Consider the following 23,989-nt stretch of genomic DNA (forward strand, 5'->3'; position numbering starts at 1 on the left):
CGGGCCTCAGCAGCTTTTGTGTTGGGCTGTTCTCTGTCACCCCGATCCGTGCTGCCTGCCGAAACCCCGTGATGTGCGTGGCGAGCGCTGCCTGTGCGTCGTGTCTATCGTTTATTTGAGGGGCAAATGTCCGGGGTGTGAATGTGTGCGTCTGCTCGCTTGCCTCTTGTGAGGGAAACTGCCATGCTTCCCATCCTGCCCCGGAGCTGGGTAAAAAAAGTGATTTGTTTGTTTGTTTTGAAGTAAAGCAGCTCTGTGGTGCTTGTCAGGAAAAGGATGAAGCATGAACAATGAAAATAGAAATTTCGACATTGTTCAAATTGATTTAAGTACATGCAAACTGTCAGTTGTCTTTTTAGTGGTCACTCTGGGTCAAAACAAAGTGGCTCATGTTGCCCTTGTACTGAGAGAAATGAAGTGTGCAATATGCTTGGGTTTATTTCGTTTTCGAGCAGGTAAATTTCACCAAACAGAAAAGGATGTTGGTTAAGAAACAAAAGGTATTGGTGTAACTGGACTCCGGAATTCTTTCAATGAATTTAGCTTTAAACAACCAAATACTAAGCCATGAGATCTATTTCATTTCAGTGGATTAATCAGGAACACAGTAACAGTTATTGACTTTGCTTTGTGGAAAGTGATATTTTCATTTATTTCAGTTTTATGACCCTTAAACAGATGCTGAAATTCTCTAAGCATCTCTGAGTCTGGTTAGCTGTTCAAACAGGGCTGATGGCAGATAAAATGCTCAGTTACTTCACTGTCTTGGGAAATCTTCATATTTAAAATGCATAATAGTTTTTTCCTTAGGATCTCTGAAGTTCTGGAGGAAGTTATTATTCTCTTAGAACTGTGCTGACTCTGCCAGAAGTTCTGCATTAGTGCATGAGGTTCTCCTGTGGGACTGCTCCACCATCTGGCTCAGCCTGTTGTTCCAGAGCTTCCAAGGCCATGTTGAAGTGTGTGACCCACACTGTTCAGCTCCACGTGCAGTTATCTACATGGCTACACGTGTGCTTGTGCTGTTTATTGAGGAGAGCTGAGGTTTATGACATGTCAGCAATGCCCTGCAGGCCGTAGTGAGCGTTCACAAGGCTTCCAACCCCAGGCACAATGGTTCCCCTTATAAATGAAATCCCCATTCAATATGTGTTTTATTACACTCTCAAAGAATGCCTTTTCCTCTCCAAATCTGGTTCACTTTCACTTACTGTCTGCTGAAACATCTCTTTTCTGTAATTCAGAGGGACTTAAAAGACCCATGGCCAGTAGAAGAGCTTTAATGAAATCCATCTTGGGCAGAGAGGGAGAGGCTGTTGCTGTGGTCTTTTTCCCAGTTACAGTGACATGGACAAGAGTGGGTATGGCTGGAGATCTGTCCTGAAACAGGTCACCATGGGAGCTGCAAGCCCTTGTGTGGAAACAGACTGGGTAGAGGTGAATTGGTGTGGAGGACTGAAAGGTGCTGGGGGGGTCCTGTGTGCTGGGGGGAGTATCACTGAATCTCAAGGTGAGTCTCTGCCCAGAGATTTCAGGACCACCACAGTGGCTTTGACAGAGGACCACAGTATTTCTTTGATGCTGTAACTACAGCTTAACAACCCAAAAGAATAAGAAGCTGGCAATGAAAGGACTCCATACTAGTCTGCTTCCCCTTTGCTGAGGTGTGAGGCCAGAGGGGAAGGGCACGAGCAGCTGCTTGATGTGGCTGTGGAGGAGTGGGGAGGGAAACTTCTGCAGTCCTGACCTGAGGTCGGCCAGAAATCACCAGCTGGAGTGACAGGAGTGTGAACCTGCTTGAAGTGACAGGCAGCTTAGCCCCTGGGACTCCATTTACATATGCTTAAAACAAACAAAAGAAAGCTGCCTTTGTTCCCCAGGAAAATCTATTTACTTGGCATTCAACTCGTGTATAAGCTGGAACTTCTTTCACAGAAGTAGAAACAAAGCGACTGACATTTCTGCTTTGATGTGAGGCTGCAGCTAAGATTTGATTTTGAAATACAAAGAGTAAACTGAAACTACCTGCAATTTAAAGATGGATTTTTAATGACTTTAAAAGTTTTGAGAACTTTTTTCCCCTTCCCTCAGGGACCAGAAAAAAATTAGAACAGTAATCTTACTCATAGCTGTAAGTCTACAGAGACAGTGGCTGCAGGTTAATGAAAAATTGACATTGCTACTTGCTGTGCTTCCAGCAGAATATTTTTTTTTTCCTACCAACTGAACTATGGCACTGTGTGAGCTGGTTATGAGTCTCACATATTAAACTGGATGCTGCTTTTGTGGAAGCCACAGGAGCAAGACACAAAACAGCATTTCTGTTTGGAACATGCTGCAGTAATTACTGGGCTCTTAAAATGGTTACTCTGGTCCTTCCCACAGAAATAAAGAATTAAAGGTGTCTCTCTAAACCAGAGTGGCAGAGGAGCCATTCCCAATGCCCTCCATCCCAGTGTGTGATCCCCAGTGCTGTCAAGCAGCCCCATCACAGTCCAGCAGAGAAACCCCAGAGTAGGAACTGGGTGTTTTGTGTGCAGATGTTCCTGTTCTGCACACACGTGTGCACTGTTCCACCCTGCTCCTGTGGCACTGGGACTCCTTGAGGGACACCCTGTGGCTCACAGTTGCTCAAGCGCCCTCTTCCAGGAGCCTCTCTGCAGATTTTTGCCTTCTTGCTCCTGTCTAAGGATTTTAGACCCGTACCAGTAAGAGTATGGAGGGAATTCTGATAGGTTCTTTGGTTTATATTTATTATTATTATTATTGTTGTTGTTATTTTTATTCTGTTATTTTCCTCAAAAGAGTGGAAGAGAAGTTTAGAAGAGAGTGCAGATTCCTTTCCTTTGTAATAAACTGTGCCCAGCACAGCATATATTCTTTTAAATAACATTTTAAAATATTTTCCGGTAAATTAAAGTGATGACATGTTTGTAGGCCTCATTGTTAATTTCATTTCCTTTGACTCAGCCAGCCAGATAAAATGCAATGTTATTAATCTCTGTTTAAAAGAAGATCCTTTGCCGAACAGTAATAAATGATCTTGATAGATTTGTCAGGAAAATGAATGATAATCATTTGCAGATAGACACAAGCCTAGTATGGAAGATTAATAAAAAAATATGTATTGGCATCATTAATAACATCTGCTGCCAAAGCACTTGGATATTGGTTAGAGCCTGAGAGGGATTTGTTCTTGTTAGGACGCCACAACTCATCCCCTGCTGCCACAACCAGCCCACACAGTGCTCCTGTTCAGCTGCAGTCTCACTTTTTGATTGATTTGCTTTTAATTTTTTTTTTCAGCTAATTACATTGTTTTCCTAGAAAACACAAGCAAAGGTCAAGATGTTTTGAGACAACTTTGCTTTATTTCAATAAAACCTCTCTGACTCCTCTCTGACCTCTCCCCAGTCATTCTTTGCTCTTTTGTTTCACTTCAGTGCTTCAAAGCAGAGGAGTGAAGTGGCATAAGTTTACCAATGAAATGTGTTCCTGTTGGGGGTGCACAACTGGCTGCATCTGGCAGTGGGGGTGTCTCCACTGCTTCTCAGGGCCAGGCTCAGAGATGCAATCACAGCTCTCAAAGTGCATTTTTTTGTTTAACCACCATTGCCATCATCATTTTCAGGGAAAAGTTACTCTCAGGTTTGGTTCCTCACCCGAGATTCAGGTGGTTTGAGTCTTTTGCCCTCTGAGGGCCCTGAGCCAGACACAAGAATGAAACAGAGTCTTCAACGTCTTGTTTTCCAATGTTTCTCGCGTTGTTTATTGTTTGCTATCTTACAGTGTTCTCCATGCCCAGACGAGGTCTGTTCAGCTGCTCGGACACAGGATGACTCCCCTCTTACACAGATAATTACATATTTACAGTTATGTACCAATGCCTATTACCTGTGCTAAAGGGGTCAGCTCTACTCCGACCCAGTCTCCTTGAACTACTTTGTGCCACTGTTACAGCAGGACAAGCACTGTTATGGAGGCCAAGGGAGAAGAAGAAGAACCCAGGGCACTGCCCTAAATCTTGCGTTTTGTTCCCCATTCACCTCTGTTCTAAAAACCCAAAACTACAAAATTTTCACCCGGTAATAAACTACACTACTCTCTGTCACAACTTTGTGACTTGTAATTCCTCTCTCAATGTTAGAAGCCTTTTTTCAAAGACTGATGTCAGAGACTGTGTCTTCCTGGGCTCTGTGCCAGCGTCTACTACAACCCACCTCTACAGATCCCAAACTCCCCTGTACAGATCTCAGACCCCCCTGTACAGATCTCAAACCCTCTTGCTTGCGTCCCAAGCCTCAAACCCTCCTGCCGAGGTCTGTGACCTTCCAGGGCATCCAAATGAATTGCCTGGACTCTGACAGTTATCTTCAAGGATCCATGTCCATGGTGTGAGATGGAAAGAACTCATCCCATAACCAAAGATCAAAACTGTCTTGTCATTACAAAAAAAAAAAAAAGCTTAGTAAAATTCAGTTCTACTCTCTACAAAACTGAATGTTTCTTAGGGGAAAAAATAATCTCAAATGTTTAAAACACGGAGCTCTGTCACCTGATGCTCCCAGCTTAGACAGGAAGGTGAGAGCAACCAAAGCCGTGTGATTCCTGAGCCCAGCTCAGGCATAATATGCCCACAGGAAGATGTTGACAGCCAGCAGGAGAATGGCACTGACATCACACACATGCTTCCAGAGGGGCTTTTCCTCAATGCTGGTGAGTCTCTGCTGCAGGGCAGCTTTCTCCTCCTCGGACAGGCTGGGCGTGGGGCCGGTGGACAGACCACAGAACCACAAATACATCATTTTCCACCAGGAAGGTTTGGCTGCTGTGAGAGAGGGACCAAAACATGGCTGTTGGAATCTACTGGGACTCTTCCCTCCCATCTCCCAATTGACTGGAGGTGCATCAGCCAGTCTGAAGTGGGGCTTCAGAGGCACCTTGCATGGGAGATGCAAGATGATGGAAAGAATGGAAAAGTAAAACAGGAAAAGGGGAGAAGGAATAGGAAATTTCTCCCTAGACCATGTACAGCACAGCCTAATTGCAGTCAGTTGGTTGCAACACCAGTCACTCATTAGCTAATTAACAGATTTCCCCTCTTCTCCCTAACTCAGATTTCATTCACTTTTAAAAATTCCTGACAGCGTGATGGTCCATTTAGAGATATCCCAGCATGTTCATTACACATGGCATGCCAGGTGAATTGTTTTAATTGTCAGTCCTGTGCTGTGTGTATTTCACTGGCTGTTCTTTGCAAATATAGCCTTTTTTTGAAATGCAGGATATTATAGGGCCTTGAAAAAAGCTGTTACCCAGAAAAAACCCCTTCATTAAGGTGTCAACTACTGTTTCACATTTCCTTCCTCATCTTTTCCTCATCTCATCTCTGCTAATTACCAAAATACCAAGATATTTGTTTATAAAAATTTGAGCTAGTGAAGTGAACTAGGAATTTGTAAGAAATAAGAAATATTGTTGAATAACTATTCAGCTTAAAACCAAATTTACTCTGTTGGGGAAGAAAAAAACCAAGGGATTTGTTTAGATGTTCACTTCTGTTTGGCTTGACTGTGATTGGTTCCAGTGTCCTTTGGACTGACCAGCAAATGGAAGCAGTGAAGAAATCTTGTGTGTGTCTTTATTCTGAGATTCCTGCTCTGTAACCTTTGAAGGTTCAGCTCAAAACCAGGAAGCTTCATTTTTTAATAGATTTACAGAATAAAGCTCTGTCCACTCTGAAAAGAATTTGCCTATGTAGCATCTCCTGCTACTGTTCTGTCTCCTGACAATTCTTTCAGTTCTCTTTGCTCTGCCTTCCTTCCTCTTAAATACCTCTGGTAGGACACAGAGCTATTTAAGGTGTGAGTTTTAACCATGGCTTACATCCTAAGGAAGATGAAAAGATCCTGTTGGCATCATGGAAGTGAGAAAAGTGAGACCTGTGGGTTCATTCTAGACATCCACAAAGTGCTCGTCTGCTCCCAGGGTCTCTCGGTCTCCTCAAACTGTGCTGCTCTTTTGGTGCTCTTTTTTTTCACGAGTGGCAGCTCTTCTGAGCCATTCAGAGGGATGTGACATCAAAGTGTGTTGGGAGGACCAAGAACACTTTCATTTGTCCCGCCCTTCAAAGTGTAAATGCAAGTCTCAGCTCCAGTGAATGCACCAGGTGGCCCCTCATGAACTTTAGGGATTTGCATGGGATCCTGGCTGTGCACTCCCAGGCCCATGGGTGTGTCTGTTCACTGACCTGCCTCCTCCTTATCGCCTGACGCTGCAGTTTCCACCACATCCTTCTCTGTGTCTTCTGCTTTGCTTTGAGCTTCTTCGCTCTTGCCGCTTTCCAGGTTTATGGCGGGTGCTTTTTTGTGCCTGGTCCACCACGTGAGGCTGTCCAGCTGCAAAGTGGAACAGAGGAAAACTGGTCACTGCCTGTCTGTCCCAATGTGGCCACCCAGACATCTCCCTCCTTGGCAGGCACAGGTCCAAGGTGGTGCTGAGTCCTTTTTGGGGTGATGCCCGCTTTCTCTCCCTTCCTTCCTGCACAGGTGCCCACACCCTGGGTAAGAAAGTTGGCACCATCCAGCTGGAGTCAAAAAGCTGAGGAAAAAACGTGTAATAATTGGGTTTCTCTCCTTCCATTTTTTTAAATAACTTGTCCCATCCCTGTCTCTGAGGAGTAACCCTTTAGCAGACATTGGGGAAGCAGCTTCCTATTTCAAAGGCTCAAGGCCCAAATTCTGAAACTCTCATCCTAGAGCAAGCCAGACCTCAAGACACAGGGAATAGATCCCAAGCCCAGAGTACAGCAGGTGGAATGGCCAAGCCATCAGCCTGTCTGGGTGAGCCCTGACCCCTGGGGAGCTGACCTGCTGCTGCAGCACTCAGTGCTTTGTGGGCTGTTCCCCTCCCTTTTCTCCCTCACACTCTCCTTGGGCAAGGCAGTTTGCAAGAACTCAGCAAAGTTTTTCTTCTGTTGTTTGTAAACTAGGATAAATCCTTCTGTTCCAAAATGCCATCTGGCACCTGACAGTTGTGTTTCATCTTCATAGTCTCAAATTTAATTGTAAGCTCTTTTGCAGGGTTTTCAAGGAGGGCGTGACACAATATGGACTACCTACAATGAAGACATATGAACTCTGGAGCATACCAAACAAATTCCTTGCATTCTTGTTTTCCAGCACAGCATCAATCACCACAGGGATGGGAGAGTGTCCAAAACAGCAGGAGAAAATGCTACAGCTTGCACTTCTCAGATTGTAATTCATTTAAAGCCAGGAACATTAGCTGTACCACTCCAACATCAGATACAAATCTCTTTTCTCCTTTTGCCCATTTACTATCTCAGAAGCATTGAGATTCAATATTTGAAGTTGTCCAGAGAAGATCCTCAGCTGGTGCAAAGTGACATAACTGTGCTCAACAGCTGTTCCCGGTCTTTGAAGGCAGTGGACCTGTGGTGATTTACATCTGCTGAGGTATGATCTATCAATCTATTTCCTTGCCTTTGTCTTTGCCAGCTTGTTTTTCTACTCTTTTTGCTTGACAAAACAAATGCCACAATTCCTAGCTCTTGTACCGTGTCTTTCACCATTCCATCTCCAAGCACTGCAGTTAAGGATGAGCAGAGCCAGCCCCATTCGAGTTTTAGGCAAGAAATATCTGAGGCTCAGGAAGGGAATGGATTCACCAGGAAGAACCAGAGCTTCAGAGATCCTCATGCAGGACACCCAGCAATGTCCCCCTCCCAGCCACTGTCATAGAGACACTCAGATACCTGAGGCAGAGCAGCCATCACCTCTCATCCTGTGTTCTTCTGGGATAACTGCACACAGCTGCATCAGACAAAACCCTGCCCTCACTGACCATACCCCTGGCTCTTTGAAGAATGTGTTAAGTAAGGTCACTTACAGCCAGTGCCTATAAGCTCACACATTTCAGTATAAATACCACTGAAAATCTCCCCTGAGCAATCTCTTAGGATTGTAACCTCTCTGTCTCGAATTCTTTTAGATCTCCATGCTGAACTCCCCCTCTTGGAAGTTGCTTGAAATGTTTTCATAGCTCTGAGGTCAGACTAAAAAGCCTGGAGGTGCTGGGGCCAGTTCTCCATCTCCTGAACTGCTGGTTTGATGCTCACTGTTCACCAGCGCTGTGTTCATGCATCTTATCTTGCTATTGCTGTGGGCAGGGAGCACTGCATTTGTTTAGCTCTCACAGGTCAGATGATGAGTGGGAACTCATTAAACCCCAGTAATTAATTGCTGGCAACCATCTGGCCACCCCTGAGCAGTCATGAACAACGTAAGCAGCAGAACTAATGGTGCCTCCTTGCCAGTATTTCTGTCTCACATGTGGATCCTCTAATAGCTAATAAAAGCTGAGAGTTTATCTCCAAGCAGACACAAAGACAGCCTTTCTCCCCTCTATCTGAGCACCTGCTTTCATGTCATCTTCAGGAGCGGGATGTCTTGGACACCTATAACATTCCATCAATGTTAATGCTTTACAAGTTAGGAGGAAGCAGCAGATTGATGTCATCACAGCATTTTCTCTCTCATGCAGTTGGACAGGAAAAACTAGGTCTTTTTAATCTATCCAGTAACCTTTGCTGAGAGGTAGGTGACAGTTTTATTGTATTGGCAGCGGCTTTAAAACTTGGGACTGGGAAGGGTTGCTTGAAGATTTTACAACATGAAACCTCCCAACTCTGCCCCATTTTAATGTGCTAAGTAAAAGAAAGTTGCGCTTCCTTCAAAGTGATTAAATTTAATTGAGATCACATTGGGACAAAATGTTATTTTCCTAAATGCCCATGTTGCAAAAAAATTAATCTTGTTTGCCTGCAAGATTGATGCTGGCTCTGCTGAAACAGGCTAGATCCTACAATTAGATACATTTAATTTCTCCTCAGCAGTGCTCTGTAATGTGATTTCATCTCCTTCCCCTTCTTTTCTTTCTCTTCCAGTTATGGTGGGCTGTGGTGTCTGCCCAGCTCTGGGCACAGCATGGGACCTTGCACTCAATTTGAAGCACTCAGTGCTCAGCAGCATTAACACTCTGTGGCCTGAGGAATAGGGAGGGCTGCGGAGCAAGGGCTTCTTGGCAGCCTATGCATGACACACCATGTTTTAGTTAGATCTCAGGGACTTCTGGTAGGCAAATGGCAGCCCGGGAAAAGGGTGTCACTGCAAGTCACTTACCTTTTCTTCAGGGATGGGTGGGGTGCAGAGGCTGATGACCACGGTGACAACGGCAGTGAGGGCACAGAGGATGAGGGCAAAGTAGAGGTAGTGCACATCCTTTAGCACAGCTGGTCTCCTGTCCTCCTCCCCACAAGACGGGGCAGTATAAACGAAATCCATGACCATCCGAACCACACCAACGGCAAGGCCAATCATGAGGCCCCAGAAAGCACCCTGAGAAAAGGCAAGCACAGAGAAAAGGTCACTGCAAATTACCTCTGGTTGTAGTTTTCCCTCTCCTCCCCTCTCTCCCAAGACTATTTATGTCTGATGGAAATGCACACTGATGTGCATCAAAGGAGAATTTTTTGGGTAAAAATCCTCATTTTCTCCCACTGCCCTTGAACATGGAGCACATGGAGCATGAACAAAGCAAGAATCTCCTCCTAACCATACTCCTGCAATGAGACTTTGACACATCATCCCTAAATGGCAGAACAACTTCCCTTTCATGCCTTCATATTGACTGCCATAAAGTACCACATGCAGTGACTTCTTAGAAGCAAACCCGGAGCCACCAGAGACTGGGCTAAGATCCACTAATTCAGGCCAGGAAAGGCTGCCTAATTGTCATACTTGAGCTAGACTGACTCCAAGTTTAACGAGTCTCAAAGGCTAAGCACTGAGGGAAGAGATATTTGTTTATTTTATCAGATTAAATACACATATCAATTGGTCGTTGACACTTCACTTACAGGCTCATTAACCCTCTTCCAGAAGATTGCCAAGATGAAGAGGGCTGTGACTGGTGGGGACAGATAGCTGCCTATGGACTGAATGTAGTCGAAGAGCTTTCCACTGTTGGATGTCTGAATGATTGGGATCCAGAGAATGCTGATGACTGCAAGGATGAGGATGAAGACTCTGAAAGAGAAGGATAAAATTGTATTAACTCTGTAGGTAATTTCCAGCAAAACACACTCCCAGCTGCTCTTGGAATTTTTGAAGAAAAAATCCACAGATCACTCTCAAGAACCTTTCCTTACGAACACAGGAAAAGAGAAAATTGTTCTCCCAATGCGAGCCTGCTGTGTCTTAAAGTGTGACATGTCTTCAGCAACCTTGCTCTTGGATATGGCGGTAATATCCAAGAAAGAAGGTAATTTCCAAGCAGGTAATGTGCTCAGTCTCTTGCCTTTGCCAAATTCCAACTCGTTTTCTACTTATTAAAACTGTGTTTAGGGTCTCAGGTGAATATTGTAGCCTTCCTCTGCCTTCGCACTCTGTGCCACAGAGGTTTGTCCATTCTGCTGAGCAAGAGGTACTTGTCCTCTACCCAGTCTGCCATGGCAAAGGGTGAGTTTGCCTGCAGCCTTCAGCCTCAGCAAAGTTTAGAACAGAATGCTCATGACTGGAGAGCAAAACCTCCCCACTGAATGCAGCCTAAACTGCCCTGTCTGGAGGAGAACTTTAAATGCCCCTGAAAAAAACGCAGGGACACTATAACTTATCACAGTGACAGAAAGCTGGGAGGCTCGGCTTTGCACTTTTCCCTGAAAAAAAATAACAGGATAAAAGAAGCAATTGCAACATATCCCTCCCGTGTCATGCTAAAATAACATTTTTATAGACCTCTGGTGACAATGACTCAAGAGCACTTTCGTCTTCTCTAAAAGTTACATTTAAAGCAGTATTTATAACAAATTTAGAGAGAAGAGAGGCAATTATCTGCTTAGCTCAGTGGAACATTCAGAGTTTCTCCTTGACAAGGCCTATCAAAGATGAAGCAGGAAAACACAACGCTCTTTCCCAAGCTCTGCTCCTGCTCTATATTGCAGGCACCAGCTTTTTCTCAGTGAGTCCAGCCTGTAGGATGTAAAAGCTGCACTCAGAACAGATGATGAGAAGAATGAGACATAAATAAATGCAAGGACCTTCCCACAATCATCAGCTCCTGCTCGGAGGCCTGCTTGCGGATCCGCTGCCAAATGTCGATAGTGAAGAGGGTGCTGCTGCTGTTGAAACCTGAGGTGAGGGAACTCATCAGGGCTGCCATCATCACTGCAATCATCAAACCCCGGAGCCCTGAGGGAGCAAAACACAGAAGGGGAATCAGGACTAGGCCCTGAGCCGCTGAGCGCTGTGTTTTCCATCCTTCTCTCTGGTATCTGCAGTAAGATTTCCACATCCTTAGGATGGGTAAGGGCAGCCTGATCTCCCCGTGCAGAGCCTGGCTCAAGCCCAGCTCCACATGATGTTTCTCACCATCAGGCATGAGTTCGATCACCAGTTTGGGGTAGGCAATGTTGGAACAACCCACAGCAGCTCCACAGACCCTTTTGCAGATCTCTGGGTCCACACAGCCCACTTCATCTGTGGGACACAAGAAAACAACAAGTAGTCAGTCCAAATCCCACTGGGCCACAGATTGTTTAGATCAAGGGAACAAATCCTGATGCCTTATGCAGTGTCACATAAATTCAAGGTGGAATACAGCTACAATGAGTGGAGCTGAAAATGCTTTATATCATATAATCGAGGTGAAACTTTGTGATGACATTTTGAAATTCTGTTCAGGCCGCAGCTAAAACTCTCCTGGGTGTTGCATAACTGTAATAATTGATGATTTGTCACTTGTGGGAACTGGACTGTTTCCATGAACCTGTCAGCTGGGTTCCCAGGGATGCTGGAGGCTCATTTATTCCGGTTTAGGAAATCTGGTGAGTTTAGGAAATCTGGGGAATAGGCTCTTTCCTCTGGGAGTGCTCCTTCTAACCAAGTTGTTCTTCCTGGAAAGGGGAGGGCTCTGGTGAAACCAGCAATGAGAGCTCCTTGAGATAGAAGGGAGCCTCGTTTAACCTAATTGCCCAGCTCCTAAATGAATCTGTGTGGTAGGTTGCTAAAACTATCCAAAACACCTAATGGATGTAATCTATAAGATCTGAAGGACAACTTCAGTGCTCCAGGAATTTAATTTCACTGATTCCCTCCAGATAGAGCAATGAATCCAATTTCCACAACATGGAATGAAATGCCCCCAATGGCAAAGTATGCCCCTTATCACTCCTGGTGATTTCTGCCACTGTGGGGAGAACTGGAGGTGGAAGGGGGGCTTGGGAACACCACAGTGCAACAGGAATCTCGCTGAACATTCCTGCAGGACAGCAGTTTCTAAGATGTAAATGTGCTGGTAGAACTGTGTGGGACTAGTGGTTACAGCAGGTATGGAGCCCTGTGTTAATGAAACTGGGAAGGCTCACCTGGGAAAAGAGCTCTGCTGATCATTCCTGGCATGACAATGAAAAACACAGGCAAGAGCTTCAGATATCCTGCAAACACTGATCCACCTTTGGCATGGGAGAGGTTCTTGGCAGAAAGAGCTCTCTGGACTGTCACCTGCAGAAAGGGAAAAGAGAATGAAACAGAAGCACAGCAGAGAGAGCAGGATCCATTCTCTCTGCCTCTCCTTCTCAGGGATGACTTTCATCCCACAGGATCCCAGCATGTTTTTCATGCCAAGGACAGCTTTCCCACCTCACTGACTACAGCCTGCTGCCACCCCTCAGAGCTCAGTCCTCAGGCTAGAGGAGAGGGCAGTGTGGAAATTTCCTTTACAGGAATGATTTCACCCTTGAGTGAAATGAAGCCACCTTGAGGGCTGGAGACAGCAGCTGTATGGCAGCAAGAGACACGGAATGAAGCAGACTGTGGGTGTTTTGGTAAAAGCTCAGTGATGGGGTTTCATAATTATCCCATCTGAAAGTACAGAAGCACCGTGTCCCGAGAAATACACACAGCTCTCCTTGTTTGTAGCTTGGAAAGGAATAAGGGACATGAGACATCTGGGAATATGAATGGAGGAATATTGTCTGGAGGTCTACTTAAGGTCACAGCACAAACAGCTCCACATTCGCTTTTTTATACCCTTGTCATGCTAACTGCATGAAGACTCCTAGTACTCACCAGCCCACAGTGGAATGAAGAGGGATGAAAACAACCTGTTCTCACTGCACTAAGAAGTGCATAAAATTAGCAGCTTGCTGAGAAGGTGGAAGGAGTGAGACATTCTGGTCTAGACCAGTTAAAAAAGTAGCAGCTCCTGCACACTGAGGCCCAGTGATTTTTCAGCTCACACATCCACAGACTGAGGAGTGGACTGAAAATAACACTGTGGGGGTTTGTCTGCTGAGGGAAGGATTTTATTTACCTGGTCAGTGCACCAGCACCAAATAGCCACCACAGTAAGACCAAACATAAGGCCAGGCCAGGGAACGTCTCCTGTGATGGGATCCCTGAACAAATTAAAGGAATCTGCACGTGGGAGGTGACAGGTTGTGTTTGGGACCGTGACCTTTGGTATTGCTGTCATATATTTCTCTTGAAGTCCTTCATACCAGCCAACTTTTTCAAATCCTGTAAAGAAAATGTGAGTGATTTAAAGGATGTTGGATCATGCAAATTATTATCTGAGTCTCATGATTACTTTTATCTTCCTCTTCTCTCCTTTACTTTTCATTCCACCCTTGCGTTTTGCAGTCAAGAGTTTCTACAGAAGTCAGCAGGATTTTGCCCAGATTTTGTTTGTAGTTTAAACAACACATTCTGGAAGAGGATCAGTGCAGGAAAATCTCCATGATCCTAATCCCTGCAATGTCATCAGCATCTAGTTTTTACTTAAACACCCCCCAAGAGCTAGAGCTGGAAAGTATAACATGAAAAAATATGTACCTGGTTTAGATAGTTCTATTTGTCAAGAAGGCTTAAAACAAAGACTGATGATGGTCATTGCCTTGTTGCTCTTTATTTTTTCATAACACTCAGTTACACCCACCTGAATCCACAGTAACTCCAAAAGTCAACAGTGGAAATCAGCAGGATTACTCTGAGTTGACATGAGCTTAAAGAGAGCTGAATTTTGCCCTGAGAATGTGATGTTCCGGAGTTCTTTGGCAACTCCAGCGTGGTGAAGTTATTCAGAGCCTCACCTCCATACAGTTAGTGCAAAGGATGAAGAAAGTGTGATGGCTTGGAGAATGAGACTTGTGCTGGCACCACTTCCATGAGTGCTTGAAACTCATTTCTGCACCACACATGGAAGTGTGAGGCACCCTGCTAAGGTGCCTTCAGTGGCCACTTGGGACCACCAAACTGCTGTGTGGTGCTACTGCAGGTTCCCCTTACCTATGAACATGAGGACGAAAGCTCCCAGCACCATGATTATGGTCTGCAGCAGGTCTGTGTAAATCACAGCAGTCAAACCCCCTGCCAGGAGAAGCAGAGACAGCAGTCAGTGTGTCACCATGCACAGGAAAACAGGAACCTCACCTGGAAAAATGCTTTCTTTAGCCCTAGCCCTGTGATTTCAGGGCAGACCCACTGGGAGAAGCTGGCACTGAACTGGTCCCCTGGAGCCCACAGCTGTCACAAGCCCTTCCATGAGGAACAGTGTGGAGGGTTTTCCATGTTCATGAGAGAACTTGGAGGCAGTTCAGCATCTTAACAGCTCAAGTTGCTAATTTTGCAGAAAGGGAGCAAAATAGCAAACATGGGCAGTGGTAGCTTCCTGCACAGAGGGAGCCAAGAGCCTTGTGCAGTGTTAGAAAATCCTCTAAAAATAGTGATATTCCCCCCATACAACTTTCCCTTGGTTCAAGAGGGGAGAGGGGAAGAGTCAAAGGTCTCCAACAGGTGGCAGTGACAAGGCAGGTATTACCAACAACTGGGGCAGTCTCTCCCTCAGACCAGGACCTGAATACTCTTTCCCCTCTGTAGGAAATGGGAAACATATATCCTAGGCTCCAGTTTATAATGTGTCCTTGAAAACCAGCTGTTTACCAAAAATGGTGTAGACAGCAGTCACTGCTAGCAAGAGCACAGTGGACAAGTAGAGGTTCCAGCCCAAAGAGACTTGGATGAACAATGCTCCGGCAAAAATGTCTACCTGGAATAAAAAAACCAAGGGCAGTCTGACATTAGTAGTGCTTTGTGCAAGTGAAATCTAATAAAGCAGCCTGCAGCCCTCTGTGGCTGAAAGCACTGACAGGGCAGACACCAGGAAGGTGAACTGGAAGGGGAGGAGAAGAGCTGTTGGGACTCCTGGCTCTGAACCTTGTTTTGCTGTAAGGAAAAACTTTCCTCTAGGTCAGAGCTTTCAGGATCTGGGAGAGCAAGAGGGTGAAAATGAAGGTGCTACACCAAGGGACTGACTGACCAAAAGTCATCAAAATTAAGACCATCTTGAGTCACAGAATCCTGGCTGGCAAAGAAAAGGACAGGTGTAAACTGTCACGTCTTTTAGTGCCTGTGAACACATCCCTGGATGACAGAGCCCATGTATCTGCAGGTAGACACAGGAGGGAAAAGAGGGAGATAGCAGAGACCTTATTCTTCCCAGGGCCACGCCTTGGTGGCCTCATGGTCCAAGAGACACTCTCTCTTGAAAGACTCCTAAAGAGTCACTGATGTCTTGTACCATGGTTTGTGGATCTGAGAAGGTCAACAGGTGGTTTTTCTGTTCCTGCAGTTCAGCATATTAGAGAGACTCCAAAAAACAGGTTATACCTGCTGAGGACCTCACTAGAAATTCAGAAACCCTCATCAGCTGTGTTTTGTTTGGACCTTCTGGCAGAGAGTAACACCAGAATCTGGTTGGACAGATGAAATCTGGAATTACACAGATAACATCATTCAAAATTGCAGAAGGTGATATGGGAGATGTTTATGTTGGGAAAGCAGGTAGAAGGACACCTGCAAGTCTGGTATGGGGTGAGATACAGGTGAAGACCTTTGCCAAGGGAGACAGAAGGGGCGGGGTAAGAATTCCATTTCCTGTATCTGAAATGAGCACCCTAAAAGCAAGGAGCCAGTGTAAAGCCCTGACCTCTGCAGGCCTGAGACACGACAGGCACAGCCAGTACACCACAGGCATCCCTGCCTCTTTTGGAGTCTGGCTTCCCAGCAGGAAACACAACCACCTCTGTAGCCATGCAGGAACAGTCTTCTGACAACACTGTTTATAGAGATCTCTCTTCTCTTTGCAAACCGAGAAGACTCTGCAGTGCCCTGGTTGTTGACCTATGTTTGGGCAGAAAGCACAAGGAGAAAATTCCTTCTTGTCACCAAGTGCCTGCTGTCCAGCCAGCCGCTAAATGAGCTCTCCACAAACAATAGATAGCTCTGCTTAATAGAAAGCGCCTGTCATGGCCATAAACTCCCCCAGCCGCATCCCTCAGGCACACATGAATTGGCTGCACAGAGGAGAAAGCACTGAGATGAAACTGCAGTGATGGAGGCCAGGGTCCTGCTCTGAAAAGCACTGGCAAATACTGCTCTGCTGAAGGTCACTCTGAAAGACAGCTCCGTTTCATACCTTCACTCTGTGCCTGTGCTCACTGTGGGCTGCTGCACGAGACACTTGCCATTTATCCCTCACAGGTAAAGAGGCTTGAAGTGCCTCTTTGCAACACCTCACTCACTCTGCCACCAGGGCCAGTGCTTTGATGCCACAGAGCAAGCTGGAGGCGGTGGTGACAGCTGTGGGTGTCATGACCAAGAGCTGCCCATTAGAGGAGGCAGTCTACCCCACACTCCCAGCCTGGAACTGCTCTTAATGCCCCTCCCAGGAGCTGAGACATAAGTCTGGGAGAAGGACCTCGAAGCCACAGGAGTGTTTTGTCTCCAGCCATTGTCTCCCAAGGCAATTTGACATCTAAATATTTCAGAAGGGTCTAGTGAAAACTGCCTTGTACGGACCTTGGCATAATCAGCTGGAGACAAAGGACTGACATCTTCAGTCCCTGTAGTGGACTCAAATACACTCCTCTCCCTCCAAGGGCACAGGTAGTTCTTAGGAAATACCTGAGCATAACTTCTATTCCTTCTGCATGGCATTTAAAAGGGGGAAATACTCAGCAAGCTACTCTGGATTTTGGTTACCAGCAGGATACAGTGCTACAAGCAGTTCAGAAAAGATGCTGAGTTTGGTCTTAAGTCAAAACCTACCTCCCTTTCACTGTACCCTTTTTGTGCAACATGTGAGAGAAAGAGAGAGGAACAACCATAAAATACCTAATGCTGAAAAATCAACTAAAAGAACAACAGCAGGGTTACGATATTTAAGAGAATTTCATCTGTACAAGATGCAGCCAGACAGATTTTCAGATAGAGTAATGCAGTCCTTCCTCTATCTCTGATGCCTAAGGTTTGATGTGATAGAAGAGGAAAAGCAGGCAGACAGCCCATGGTACTTAGACTGGTTAGGAATTAGTTGCACATCCCTGTAAAGTTCTCACAGTGCATTGCTGTTGAATGAGGGCTCTGTCTCTCTTAGGAAAGGTCTCCATGATCAATACAGAGGCAAGAGCAGCCCACTAACACACTGCTGCTGTTCCTGGGAGCAGGGCTGCTCCTTTCAAGGAGTTCTCTCTGAGCAGCCCTGCCTTGTACCAGGATGCCCAATCCCTGCCCTAGACACAAGGCTTGTGTTCCGCTGAATACGTACAGATATCCTGAAAAATATGCAGAGAATCAGGGACAGCACGGACATGTAGATTTGTATCCTCTGCCCTCCAAACCTCTTCTGCAGGTACTCAGGCATGGTGACAACTCCTGCTGCGATATAAACAGGCACAAAGATCCAGCCGAGAGCCAGCAGTGGCCAGATGGCCTGTTAAGGAGACAGAGAATAAAGGCACAGGATTCAACACATGGCAACAGCTTTTCCCCCTGTTCTGACAGTGGCCAGCCTAAGAAAGCAGAAAGGTACAGTGCCATGCAATGTATTTGAGAAGCAGACTGACTTTTTCTCCCTGCTCAGAAGGTGAGCCAGCAGCTGGAGGAATTATTACAATTACAGTTAGAAGCTTTGGAAGATCTCCTAAGGCCTGTATTTCTCTCTGTCATGGGTGTCACTTCCTCTTCCATCCCCTGGTCTTTTGAGCAAGGTGGTGTATTCTGTTGCTCTGGTTCTCTGAAAGGTGCTGGTGTATTTGGTGGCCTTTGAAACCACTGAGGCTGTGGCAGTGAAGAGTTAAGTGATTCAGAACAGGATGGGAGCATCTGTTTGTTGCTTGATTAGCAAGTGATGAGGCTGAGGCAGCAGACTGTCCCTGCGGAGCATAAAAATAAGCAACAGCAAGACTCTGCTGGGATGTTCTCCTTGCAGGTGGCGCAGATGTGCTTCTGTCACTGGCAGATAAAGAGGCACTTTAGTTGCTTTGCCACAGGTGAAGAGTCTTTTGGAAAGAGTAAAGGCATTCGTCATATAGTTCTTCTCTGATTCCCAGCAAAAAGCCCAAAGAGAACTTAAAGGGAAATGAAAGCCATTGGATCATCAAACCTCACCTCCTGCTTCTCTCCGGCCATTATCATTTATCCTTACATTTATTTTGATCAGTTATTGAAGTTTTCAGAAAAAACGTGATCTCTGTGAGCAGAGATTATGACTGATTGAGAAGAGCCGTGGCTCCTGCAGTGGCAGAGACTGGCTGAGGTGAAAGATGCTCATATAATCCCTCCAGCTGAATGATGTCCCTTGGCACAGGGAGAGAGTAATGGCATATGAAAGTTCTCTTTCCAATCTGAAATAGATTAATCTGAAGTGATGAAGTTAGATTTGCCCTGAAACACAGTCTTGTCTTCATGAGCTTCTAAAGGGACTTGAATAAATTTCCTTTGAGTACAGCAATGTTATGTCCTATATGCACCAGGCAGAACAAAAGTCTCAGTTTTCTTCACAAAGGATTTAAAGGTGACCTTTATGGTCTAGAAAAAACATTGCAGTGAATACATACCCCAGGAGAGAGCTTTTGGTGGGCCCTGCTTCTGCTTGGCACTATTTACACTCCGCTGAAGTAGGCAAGAGATTCAGAGTTTGGTGAGCGGCACTTCTTGTGAGGCTGGCACTAATCTCTCTCCTCATCAGCTGACAAATTTCATTAGCACACACTCCAAGGCCTGGTTTTCATGCTCTGTGTGGTGTCAGGGGCAATTTTCCAGGCCACCTCAACAGGGCAAAATGAGATCTGCCTTCACACCCAGATGTTCACCCCAGAGGTGCCACGTTTTGGCAGCTGCCAGGTGAAGACTGTGTTGCCGATTCTCATGGATTTACAGTGAATATGGGAGCACAGGCTGCTGCTTCTTGCCTTTTTTTTTTTTCCAGCTCCCTGTACCCAGAATCCTGGGATTATCAAAGTACCTTTCCAGCATTCATTATCCTTTATTTTAATCTTCATAAGGCTAAAGCTTAAAAATATGGCCATGTACCACTGGGAAGGCAAAAAAGCTAATAATTCTAGTGAATTCCACTTAAACTAAAATAAAGATCTCATGTTTCGAAGGCTGTCGGAATGTCTGGAGGCTTCTATCCTGAGAGCTGAGCCCTTGCTGCTGCTGATACTGTGAAACGCCTGATTTTGGAGAGAAACCCCAATCCCTCTGTAAACAGGGATATCTTGATATCCCTTGATATCTTGATATCCCTTGATATCCCTGATATCGTGACATCTTAGTCGACAACAGAAGTGACCCTTACATTCCAGTCAAAGCCTCCAACAGCAAGGCCCCCAGCTGCTGCAGTGCCTGCCACTCCCACAAATGAACCACTGCCCACATCGGTTGACATCAGGGATGCTCCAATCTGAAACACAGGGGACAGGGATAAAAGTGAGAAAGTCACTTTGAGGAACTTCTGTATCAACCCGAGCATTTCCCCCAGAAAATCTCTTTCCCCAGGATCTCATCTCCACGTAGTCAGGCAGCTGGGTGCTAACAGAAAGTGGAGTTTTCCTTCAACTCTCAAAAAACCCACATATTTTATATCTTAAAGTATGTTCCTGCTCCCTTCCACTGCCCCTACTCCAGTGCAAAGCTTAATCTCAGACTCGGGGCTCGCTTTGCTTCCTGAGCAGCACAACTGTTACAGGGGCAAAGCAGAGGGAGGGGAGCCTGGTGACACCACAGATTTCTCCATGACCATGAAATGAAATGTAGTGGATTTCTCCATTCCCTTGTTAGGCAGCCAGCAAGGTGCCATCTCTGACCCTGCTGGCCCTTGCCCTACCTCCCCATGTCCTGCAGACAACCCCTTTTGAGTCCTGCTCAGAACATGTGTGGTGCTGGTTCACACAGCCATGCTGACAGGAGTGCTCTCTTGGATCTCCTCCTGAGGGAGGAGATTCCTGAACCGTAGCATGGATGTGCTAGGAGCATGCAGGTCTTTTGTGTTTAGTGTCCAAGGTAGGTTCAAAGCTACAGAGCTCTGCAGCAGGCTGGAAAATGCTCATGGCTTAGGCTAACTCTGCAGGCTGTGGGCAGGATAGGCTGTCCCTGCCATGGCTCCTTGACACACTAATTGTCAGAATGCCAGCTCGAAGGCTTTTTAAACAGGGAAAAGACTATCTGACTGAGTTACTACTTTCACTGGCACAAAGCCTCACCTCCTTTCTGCATGCCAACATCAACTCTCTCTCAGGGTCAAAGGAACAACTACCCAAAGGACAAGTAGTGCCCTTTCATTCTACACTTTGCTTTTAGGCACATCACCTACAAGGAGCTTTTCCCTCCTTAGAACTGCCACATGTGGAACAAGGAATAATGGAAGCTGATCTGCATTTTACCTTTGGGCAAGGTAAAATGACATCAACATCCACACTGACTCTGCTTTCTTTTCTGTCTGACAAACCTCTTGGTTAAAGAAGTTGCTGCAACAGGACTTTACAAACAGTGCTCGGCAAGAAATGTGAGTGGTTTTCCTGATATGTAGATTAGACACAGAAAAAAGATACATTGCAATAGAACAGCAGTTTAATATCAGGGCTTAGCTGAGGCTGTTTAATGCACAGCTGAAACGTGTCACTCATAAAAACAATAATAAAACGCAGATAAGCCACTCGTGTCCTCAAGGTGAAGGCCACAAAGAGCTGAGCCTGCAGGAGAACTGCAGAGGTGGAATCAGCTCTGACAAACAAATCTGAGAAGTGAACAGCATTAGAGGTTGCTCTGAACCGAAAAGAGTTCAGAAGAGGCAAGAGCTGATCTGTACCAAATAGCCTCTGTAGCCACCTCTGGTTGGAGCCAAAAGCAGTGAGGATGTTTTGGCATTTGTCTGGGGAGACTTTTTAATAGAAAAAACCCCAACCCAGAAATCTTGTTTAAAAGAACAAGACTGAGGGGAGCAATTTCAAATTTAGTATCTTTTAATTTTCCCCCTCCTAATTAGAGAAAACCATGAAACTAAGCTTTGGCATTAAATGTTTTATAGAGGTGCATGTGTCTCTGGTAGAAGAAGCTAAAAATCCAGCCTAGTGAATTTATGGGCAATGCACAGCCAAAGGAAAAAAGAGAAAGCCTGTTTTGGTTGAGATGTGAATTCCGTTACCCATGACTCACTGCAGAGATATATGGTTCTAAAGTCTGCTATTGGCTGAGAAGAATCTTTATTCCTGTGGCGTTTGTATTCCTTTCCAACTCTAAATTATCTTTATATGTACCTTTCACTCCCAAGAAAAGGTGCCTTCAATAGACTATTTTTTTTCCTTCATAGTGAAGATTTGTACTTCAGTGGTTTGAAGTTTATATCCTTGATATCGTTGGTCAATAAACTTAACTCTGCTCTAAATAGCAAGGGCTGAGAAAGTCTTGGGATTAGGGATTATTTTTAATTCAGTGTCTAAATGCTCTTTACAGGATAACACATTCCTAGATTACCTAATGCTCTCTTGACTTGGGAAAGTCAGTGGTGAGTTGAGGCCAAAAATTTCAATCCCAGCTAGGCAGTCAGCATTCCATAACTTTCATCAGTGGGAACAGTTTTATATTTATTCCTCTGCTAACTTTAGCAGAGGAACTGAGAGTTGGAAAACCCTGAAGATGCTGAGCTACACTCTTGGCCTGGCAGCTCCATGCTGCAGCCCACTGGCAAAGATGTGTGGGATGATTCCTGATGGATCCTTCATCTGTCCCCTTCATCACAAGACTACAGGCAGGAATTGTAAAAACTGGGTCCCCTCAATGAACCTGCTCTCACACCTGGAATTTCAAACCATGAGAAACAGAGGGAAGCATTTCACTCACAGGTGCCCAAGTCATGGCTCGTCCAGCCAGAAAATAGCCTCCAACGGTCCCGCGGCTCGCTCGTATCGATGACTGGAAGCACAGGAGAAAAAACAGGAAAAAGTGTTTTCCTCCATTCACCCACCCTCGAGTCAGACCAAGCCAGGAGAACCCTTGTCCTTGTCCAAACATGTGCCTGGCCTCAGCACCAGCTCCAAAATAACTGTACGGATCTGTTCAGTATGCCAGGCTTCACACACTGCTGCTGCCCCTTTTTGTGCAGGCTTCTCACAGTTGTGCTTTGGCAAGAAGCTGCTTGTACCTGTTTAATGACTTCTCTGTGAATGGACCAACTGGGAAAGAAAAACCACTTCAGGCAAGCAGAACGCAGTTGCTGTCTGTGACAGAGGCCTTTGCCAAACAACATGAACAAATCACTAGCAACAATCTTCCCAAAGTTTTTAAGGTCTCATTTCAGTCTTCTCCAGCGCAACCCTGGCTTTTCTTTTGCCTCCTGCCTGTCCACACTCAGATGTGAGACTGCTTTGCAGCACAGGAGTCGAGCATCATTCCCAGAACAACCCTCAGGGAGTGATCCCACAGTTGTCCCCATGTGGGGTGGGAGTGAAGGCTCACAGAAGGATTCCTGTCATCCCCAAATTTACCCAACAGGCCCTGGGATAAGTTGTGTAGAGGATGCCATTTGCAGGCAAACCCCTTTCTACCCAGGAGGAGTCCAGGGAGCATCAAAACCTCTCTGGCTCAGGCAGAGCCAACCCCGGCCCCCTCAGGGACTCACCCATATTCCAACAACGAGGATAAAGACAAAGTACAGAACCAGCACGATGATGTCTGCCACTGCAAAGGCTGCTACTGTGTCTCCTGGTGGCTCAGGCAGCTCTGTGGTGCCTGTGGTTGGCTGGCTCATGGCTCTGAGCTAACTGCTGATTTTCTCATACTGGACTTCAGTGCACATTGGTTTTAATTATTTCCGTTGTAATTATTAACTGGGTGAAGAAAGTGTGAGTGGGGATCAAAAGCCAGGCAGGACTGGCTAACATTTCCCAACAGGAGTTTGGTCCCATGGCTCATCAGTGAGGGCCAGCCACCACACAGCTCTGTGGTGTGAGGATTCCTCCCATTCCCCCTCGTGCCCATTTACCAGTGGTCCTTTCTCTGCCCATTTACCCATTGGTGACACCCACTGGGATGTAGGAGACCATTCTGCTTTAAGATCAGGGAACTGCCTGGAGAAGGCTTGTGCCCCACTGCCAGCTCTGGAATGGTTCTACCACCTCAGTAGGAACCTTGTGTCACAGGACATGGGCAGGAAGGAGGGGAAGGCTGGACCCTAGGACATGTCGAACTGAATGCAGGTCCTCAGCAGGGATATTTCTCATCCTGGTTTGCAGACAAGGTGGGCACCCTCCAGCATGACCCCCCTGAACCAGGGCTCAGGGAATGGGTCACACCAAACCTTTGCTCCTTTGTTGGGACAGTTTTGGCAGGATCACAAAAGGTTCCTACTGGGGCTGGTAGAGCCCTTCCAGAGTCTTCTCCAGGCCAACCCCAGACTTCAAAGCAAAACCATCTCCTACATCCCCCAACCTCCACCGTCCGTGGTCCCTCACACCATGACATATCACATGGGACATTTTAAACTTAGATGAGCTGTGCTTGATCTTGGTTTCAAGGGAGGCAACAAAACCTCTCTCTCAATGTTTTATTTCCCTCTCTACCAGAGTTTTCTT

General features: G+C 45.9%; 1 protein-coding gene across 1 annotated transcript; it reads right to left on the reverse strand.

The window, feature by feature from the left end:
• Positions 1-4,619: 4,619 nt before the first annotated feature.
• LOC136365184 (sodium/glucose cotransporter 4-like) lies at positions 4,620-23,181 on the reverse strand. The gene is made up of 14 exons (XM_066325535.1): positions 23,038-23,181; positions 22,260-22,331; positions 19,720-19,824; positions 17,686-17,850; positions 15,021-15,126; positions 14,367-14,447; positions 13,393-13,598; positions 12,446-12,581; positions 11,451-11,558; positions 11,120-11,270; positions 9,941-10,109; positions 9,204-9,419; positions 6,251-6,398; positions 4,620-4,828 (listed from the first exon to the last, which is right to left on the reverse strand). The coding sequence occupies exons 1-14, from the start codon at positions 23,164-23,166 to the stop codon at positions 4,620-4,622; spliced, it is 2,001 nt and encodes a 666-aa protein (XP_066181632.1). The 5' UTR covers positions 23,167-23,181.
• Positions 23,182-23,989: the final 808 nt, after the last annotated feature.

This window comes from Sylvia atricapilla, chromosome 9, assembly GCF_009819655.1.
Source record: "Sylvia atricapilla isolate bSylAtr1 chromosome 9, bSylAtr1.pri, whole genome shotgun sequence".
Classification (NCBI taxonomy): Eukaryota; Metazoa; Chordata; class Aves; order Passeriformes; family Sylviidae; genus Sylvia; species Sylvia atricapilla.

Excerpts from the sequence above, each read along its gene's own strand:
- LOC136365184 (XM_066325535.1), bottom strand. The coding sequence starts at position 23,166 with ATGAGCCAGCCAACCACAGGCACCACAGAGCTGCCTGAGCCACCAGGA. Across the intron at positions 11,271-11,450 it reads GATCGAACTCATGCCTGATG|GGCTCCGGGGTTTGATGATT; the intron begins GTGAGAAACATC and ends TTGCTCCCTCAG. Across the intron at positions 9,420-9,940 it reads GGAAGAGGGTTAATGAGCCT|GGTGCTTTCTGGGGCCTCAT; the intron begins GTAAGTGAAGTG and ends GCCTTTTCTCAG.